The 7,645-nt window shown below is 45.0% G+C and overlaps 1 protein-coding gene across 1 annotated transcript; it reads right to left on the reverse strand.

Moving 5' to 3' along the window:
• Nucleotides 1–189: 189 nt before the first annotated feature.
• On the reverse strand, nucleotides 190–7,645 carry LOC127773414 (acid phosphatase 1-like). The gene is made up of 2 exons (XM_052299476.1): nucleotides 7,494–7,645; nucleotides 190–1,036 (listed from the first exon to the last, which is right to left on the reverse strand). Exons 1-2 carry the CDS (start codon nucleotides 7,643–7,645, stop codon nucleotides 496–498), a joined length of 693 nt encoding a protein of 230 aa, XP_052155436.1. The 3' UTR covers nucleotides 190–495.

Genomic DNA, 7,645 nt, shown 5'->3' on the forward strand with positions numbered 1-7,645 from the left:
CATAATTGATTATTCAACCATTGAAGAGTGATAAGTAATAGCTAATAGGAACGTGATGAAACCATTAAAATATTCTGTAGGGATGAGAAAAGTAACTGAAAATTTTGAAAATTTAATTTAGACGCCTGACACTACTAAAAATAAATCCAATCAACTTGGAACAAGTTCAATGGAACAAAACCCATCAATTCCATTATTACTCGAAATAAATACAACAAGCTTGCGATCAACAGTACATTGATCATCAACTAATGACCAACTGCATGCCATACAAGCGTTATTACACAGTTCATGGCCTTAAGCAAAGTACGATGAAACACACGCCAATTACAACGTACGGATTCATGGATAGACAGCTAGTTAATTACTACCTCCGTCCCAAAATAAGTGCAGCCGTGGATATCCGTGCCCAACGTTTAATCATCCGACTTATTTGAACAATTTGTAAAAAATTTGAAAATATTTAGTTACACATAAAGTACTATTCATGTTTTATCATCTAATAGCAATAAAATATACTAATAAAAAAAATTTCAAATAAGACAAACGGTCAAACGTTGAACGTGAATAGTGTAAAACTGCACTTATTTTGGGACGGAGGAAGTAGCTAGCTAGCCAGCAATGGCGTCTCCTCCGGCCGGCGAGCAATGCAAGCTTGTCGACGTAGTACATCCGATTGGAAAGCTTGAAGGTGCGGGCTCCCGCCGCCGGGCCGAGGAGGTCGCTCCACTGGTCACCGATGTTACCGACAATGGCATAGCCATCGCTCACCAGCTTCTGCCGCTCACCGCTCTTGAACGCCTCGATGGAGAGACCTCCCGTCGGCTGAAGCACCAGCTTCTCCCACCCGGAGTAGCCCTGTTGGGAAAGGTTGCGGATGGTGACGGCCCTCTGGTTCTCGGTGCGGACTGTCAGGAACACCGGTTTAATGCCGAGCTCGAGCAGCCGTTGGTAAAGTCGTAGCGTCCCTGCTAGCGCCGGTGCGCTCCCCTGCTCCACGTATTGGAGGAAGCTCCTATTGTCGTACGGCTGGGCTCTGTAAAATGGATAATATATATACCGGCCGTTTCAAAAATGTGTAAGCATGTAGTATTAGCAAAAAAATATATTACACATGATCAACTTTTTTGTTTTATGCAAAATATTTTAAGCAACTAAAATTGTGCCTATTTTACTACACAATGTCTAAAAAAACTTTTATATTTTTTTACTACCGGAAAGAGTATTTTAGTCATCACTACCTCTTATGATGAACGGGCATCAAACAATTGCAAGAGGTATTCATTCATTACTAGAAATATGAGCGCGGCGCCACGCCGCGCACGTTAATATCGACGTGGTTAGAACCACACATAATCAATGTTAATTTGACAACGTGGAGTGGAATATTATATACATGTAAATTTGTTTTAACATCAGTTTATTATATGGGCCCCCTTTTTTAAGAATTGTTAGTTTTTTTGCCATCTAAAAGTGGATAAAAAATGGTATAATTTTGGAAAACAAGCGGTAACACGCAAGGACAGCAGAGATTGGTTTGAAAACTATAATTTAGTCGTATATGGGTTTATAAATGATGAACAACAGGTTCACTATGCAGACCAAGTACTAAACGAATTTACAGCGAGTTGTTAATACTTGTATAAGGGTCTGCACATTTATCCATTACTTTTTCCATTTCATAATGTAAGTTATTCTAGCATTTTACATATCCTTGTGAATGTTACTGAATTTAGACGCATATATATATCTATATTCACTAATATCCATATGGATGTAGAAAATGCTAGAATGACTTAGGGTGCGTTCGTTTCTAGGGGATTGGGTGAGAAAGGCCATCGTATTCCGCGCACACGCTTCCCAAACTACTAAACGGTGCATTTTTTGCAAAAATTTTCTATAGGAAAGTTACTTTAAAAAATCATATTAATCCATTTTTAAAATTTAAAATAGTTGATACTCAATTAATCATGCGCTAATGGCTCACCTCGTTTTGCGTATCTTCCCAATTTTACCAATCCCCTTCTGCTCAAACTCACCCTTACATTACGAAAGGGAGCAAGTATATGGTTATTGGTAAGGATTTATAGAGAGGCTAAGGTCTAGTTCAATCTGTGAAGAGTATAAGTCAGCAGCCTATATACGTGTTGGAAAGTTACTTTATCAGTATGGTATTATCGTGCCTTAATTCTGGGCTTTGGAACATATGGTACTGCGTGGGGCCGGTAGAGTTAATATTAGTAAGATCGACCAGAATACGCAGCTAAAGAAAAAAGAATAAAAATAAATAAATAGCCATCAGAAAAAAAAGGAAGAAGGAGGAAGACGGAAACAAATACGATAAATGGAGTATAAGGGAAAAAAGCACGAGAGGAAACAAACCTTTCAAATGGCATATATAATCGGTGGAAAAAACAACATATCCAACAGGGAAAGAAGGATTAGAAGTAGGAACTGTAAACGAGGAAGAAAAAAAATAAGTTTTCACACCGAGCACGGGAGGAAGAAACTAAGAATAAACAAAGAGCAGCAGAGAAAACAAGGATCAACATGGGAGCAAATAATCAAAGAAACGATAAAAAAGATAAGATACCGAGAAAGAACCAATCTGGTGAAGCAAACAACCGCCGACGTAAGATCGCCAATTTCCTTTTCCTTCGATTCACCAAAGACTGGTACGAAGGACCAGACTTGAACAATGCAGCTTAAAAAAAAGTAGCATGATCAAACTATCTAAAAAGTAGAGGGTAAACACAAATTTAAATCTAATGAGTATCGAAAAGCATAGCGCGCTAATCGTACAGTAAAAAATGCAACGGAAGAAGTCATGTTTAAATTTGGGTCAAAAGGAGAGTAAAAATGAATATGGTAACCAATGAAACTGAAATTACCAGTTTGTCGTGTCGGTTCACATGCTGAGCACGAGGAAAAACTCCTACCACGAAGGATTGCGGCACGGCGAGCTCTAGCAGCTGATGCAGACGGCATAAACCAATACGGCCAAGCAAGTATACCTAGTGCTTAATACGATTTGGCAAGTAAAAACAATAATAAACACATAAGTTTACAGAAACAAGGAGGCGTACAATCATCAGAAAATTAGCACAGTATAATTGAAAGAATAGAGCAAGCGTCGGGAATGGGAGGAGAAAATAACAAAGAAAAGACAAACAACAAAGACAAGCACCTTGAACGAACGGATCGCAGAGAGAACAGAGGAGCTATCACTAATGCAGAGAGGAACAATATAAGGGGAGGAGCAAGAAGAGACAACAAGAAAGAGCATGGACACGCATAAAACAAACAGCAGGCATGCAAGCTGACACCTAGGCCATTAAACAGTGAATCAAATCGCCAGCACAACCTCTGTTAACAGTAAATACCAAAAGAGGTCGGGACACATCCGGAAGAATACAACGCATGGGACAACAAAGTCAACTTACAGAAAGAACAAACGGACAGCAAGGTCGACAAGAAACACCAGCTGTTTTTTTACCACTAATAACATATTAAAGACTAATCGAGCAATCAACTTGAAAAATTACAAGGCATCACAGCAACCTACATCACCCAAAGGCCGAAAAATACCGCTTACAAACGGAAGTTAGGCAGGTTAAAATAAATATGCCCATGTGTGTACGTAATTAGTACACATTTTTTTTACCCCCTACAAACAGCATTTTACATTTTACCAACTACGTAAATCTGTAACACTGAAACCATATTTGGAAAATAGATTAACATACCGCACACAACAGCAAAGAGGGCAACTCGTCATACACTGACACCTGATGAAAAAGGGAGATTTTTACAAGCGGCAATACATATCATCAATCAAGGTTAAGCAAGGGGATTTGGGAAATTTAACAAGCACAAAGTAAATCTAGGTGTTATAAAACCGGCCCCGAAATCACATCGGAAACCAAACGCGGAAGAAAACGCCATAGGAGATCCAAACATGATGACGACACCGAGGCACGATATTTGATAACGGAGTTTAGCCGAGGCCTACATCTCCGGGGCACTGATTACGGGCGCTCCTCCCCGATCCAGCATATTACAGCGTATCAGAGTTACAACGACTCACGGTCGGTCGCTGCCGGCAGCCGCTCCCTCTCGCTATGCTAAGTCACCATGCGGTTACAACAGGCACGCTCCTCTATTTATGAGAGAACCTAGGATAGAGTCTGACTCTTACCCTAGTCCTAATACCTATTACAACTCCAAGTCCAAAACTGTAACCGACTACGTACACATATTCGACACAAACTCTAACAAACTCCACCTTGGCGAATATGCCACGCCAACCTGAATCTGTTACTTGCTCGAACCTCCGTGTACCCGGACTTGAGTTGGTCATTTTTCACTGCTCAGGCCGAGCTGCCCCGACAAGCCTCCATCAGGCTCACCGTAAACAAGAGACTCCCGCTATCCCGGTAACTTCTTCCTCTTGACTCCACCTGCAGCAGTGCTACACCTTCTCTCATATCACCATAGTCGTCTTGCCAAGCAAAATTGAATTCCTTTCTAGCTGTCACATCATAGACTCCCCGAAGACCATATTCACCTCCATCTTCTGTCTTAAATTTGACTTGATCTAATCCATGCCAGATAACCTATGTCATCACCAAATAGATAAATCAAACTTACCAGACATGAAGAGAACCTTTCTTCCTTGTTGTCTTATGAACTGAGCTAAAAAATCCAATATCCACGCTTCTCCGTATCCGTAGACTGAGTATCCGATAATTTGAGAAAATCACTGTTGCGTTGAATCATCTGAAGAACTTATTACCATAGCGCTTGCTCTTTCTCTTCAGTGATGCAGATTCCATATATCCCCATCATGTAAACCCGCAGATTCTGGATATACCCTGTATTGCCAAACAGACCGTTGACACTCTCAACGATTTTCCCCCTGTTGTTGCCCGGGATCTTCTTCACGCACCTTTGCCACACCCCTGCACCACCGTAGCCTTGCCTTCGAATCATAATGCAGAAGCCCTGATGCACAGTTATTTGCTGTCAATTCCAGCCACCTAGCCTCCGTGCTGATCTCCATGTCCATTGCGACTCCGAGTTGATAAACAACTCCGCAACCGTGTCGATCTCCACCAGCTACGCAAACTGCACATCCTCTGCAACCTGATTCCAATACCAATTAACTACTCCATGCATGTAACCATGCAATTAATTAATTGATGTCTTCATGCTTGACTTGTTCTTCGTGTCTGATTATGATCCATGGCAAAAAATCCAAACGGCTCCTATTGCTTGGTCCAATTTTATTGTGTTGCTCCTATGCGCACCGCCACCGCCTCCTCTGACCGGAGCCGGCCCGACGAACTACGCCAGCACCTGCACGACGACTACACCAAGCCGTGGTCCTATCGCTCGTAATTCGTTGCCCAAACCACCGCCGCCAAGAAATCGGGACCGATCTCTTCATTGCTTTGGTTGTTTGATTCGATTGCAATCTCTGCAATCCCGTGGATTCCTCTTGCTGCTTTACAGGGACAAATTGAGCCCGATTCTATTTCCAAATCGAATTCTCCTCCGATCCCCTTTCGTGTCCGACGCGGTATCCTTCTTGATCTCTTTTTGTCGTGTGTATTGAAGCCGAGCTCGTGCTCAACTCCTTCTCTACCACGGCCCCCTTCGAGTCGAGTCATGCATGAACCCAACCGGGTCTGCTACCACCAGCACTGCTTCTGTCTCCGTCATCGGCTTGGCCTCGCACGTCGCCACGACCTTGATGTCCAAGCTTCACGTACCCCCAGCGATATCCTCGCTCCAAGAGCAAGCACACACAGGACATAGCATGACCACCGACATCGTCAATGACTTCCGCTGCCAATCTGCGTCGACCCTATCCTGTCCTCTGTAATCCATTGCATGTACGCCTCTAAGTAGCAATCCTCCATGCAGTACCTTGCCGTCAACACCTCCAAAACAGCCTCTAGGAACCACCCGCTCCGACTTCCGATTGAATGCCATCAATCTAGTCGAGAGCCGAAGCCGACAAGTCACATACCGTCTTCCCAGCCGCCGAACGACCTGAGCGCTACGTCTAGCCGTCTCCCTGTCGAACGCAGCTCATCGAAAGACCCAGGCCACCCCGCCCAGAGTGTTCGATTCCACCAACCGAGAACGCCGATCGCCTCCAGCTTCAATCAACCCCGAGCGTGTAGCCACACGTCTCCCTGTTGAGAGTAGCTCACCGGAAAGTTCGAGCCACCCACCCGAAGTGTCCGACCTACCGATTGGATCGCCAATCGCTTCCGCCGCCATCAACCCGAGCACCACGTCTAGTCATCTCCTTGTTGATTGCAGCCATCGAATGGTTCAGACAGCCGCCTGAAGTGTCCGATTCCACCGATCAAAATTCCGTTGATCGCCGCCGTGCTCCACCTTGCGTCCATGTCCGTCCCTGGACACCCTGTGTAGCCGTCGCGGCGTGGAGCACCTCCCTCGTACCTCTACCATGGATCTCCCATAGGCTCTGGTACCACTTGTTATAAAACCGGCCCCGAAATCACATCGGAAACCAAACGCGGAAGAAAACGCCATAGGAGATCCAAATATGACGACGACACCGAGGCACGATATTTAATAACGGAGTTCAGCCGAGGCCTACATCTCCGGGGCACTGATTACGGGCGCTCCTCCCCGATCCAGCATATTACAGCGTATCAGAGTTACAACGACTCACGGTCGGTCGCTGCCGGCAGCCGCTCCCTCTCGCTATGCTAAGTCACCATGCGGTTACAACAGGCACGCTCCTCTATTTATGAGAGAACCTAGGATAGAGTCTGACTCTTATCCTAGTCCTAATACCTATTACAACTCCAAGTCCAAAACTGTAACCGACTACGTACATATATTCGACACAAACTCTAACACTAGGTAGGAAAAAGTAAACAGCAAATAAATTGAAAAGAGGGCCAAAACCTGCGTACCGTAGTGCTTGGTACCATGAAATACAAAAAAACAAAAAACAAAGAATTCGGCAAGTAACGATGTACAGAGCGTATAGCCGTGCTGCTCCTTCTTCTCCATACACCCCCACAGTAAAATTTCCACCATCTCTCTCCATCGTGGAGCCATTGGAACCGGCATATTGGGGGCATCCCCCCGATCAAAATCTGTCCGGCGAGCAGGAACTCCCCGACGGCATCGGGATAGAGCGGCTGACGTGGACGCGGTTCAACACCTCCGACAGAGCGGGGACGGCGGCGTCCGTGCAGCACAACACCCACGCAGATCCCACAGAGCTACCCCTCATCCTAATCGCAATCCCCGACCAGGAACGGGCAAATCCCATCCCCCATCGTCGGCACCTCCTCCGGTCAGCAAACACAACGGAAGGGAACACATCCAAGATCGAAGGAAAAAAAAAGCAGTCACAACAGAGGGGAAAAGAGACTGAACCGAGTGATGAACAAATACAGCAAGAAAGAACAAAGAACAACACAACCCCAATGTGGACTAACCTCGACCGATTCAGGAAGGGAAGATGGGAAGCAGCAAGGGGCGCCGACAAAAGCAATAGGACAGGCGAGCTCGTACGAGGAAACCACCGGCGACGGGGAGACGACCAATCCGAAGGGCACAAGAAAGAAGAAAGGGTCAACGAGGGCCCCAT

This window comes from Oryza glaberrima, chromosome 5 (assembly GCF_000147395.1).
Source record: "Oryza glaberrima chromosome 5, OglaRS2, whole genome shotgun sequence".
In the NCBI taxonomy this organism is placed as follows: Eukaryota; Viridiplantae; Streptophyta; class Magnoliopsida; order Poales; family Poaceae; genus Oryza; species Oryza glaberrima.

What these genes read in the sequence shown, in the direction of transcription:
- LOC127773414 (XM_052299476.1), bottom strand. Translation starts at nt 7,645, where the DNA reads ATGGGGCCCTCGTTGACCCTTTCTTCTTTCTTGTGCCCTTCGGATTGG. An exon ending in CCCTTCCTGAATCGGTCGAG is followed by an intron (nt 1,037 to 7,493) that starts GTTAGTCCACAT and finishes TCCATTTTACAG; the next exon opens with AGCCCAGCCGTACGACAATA.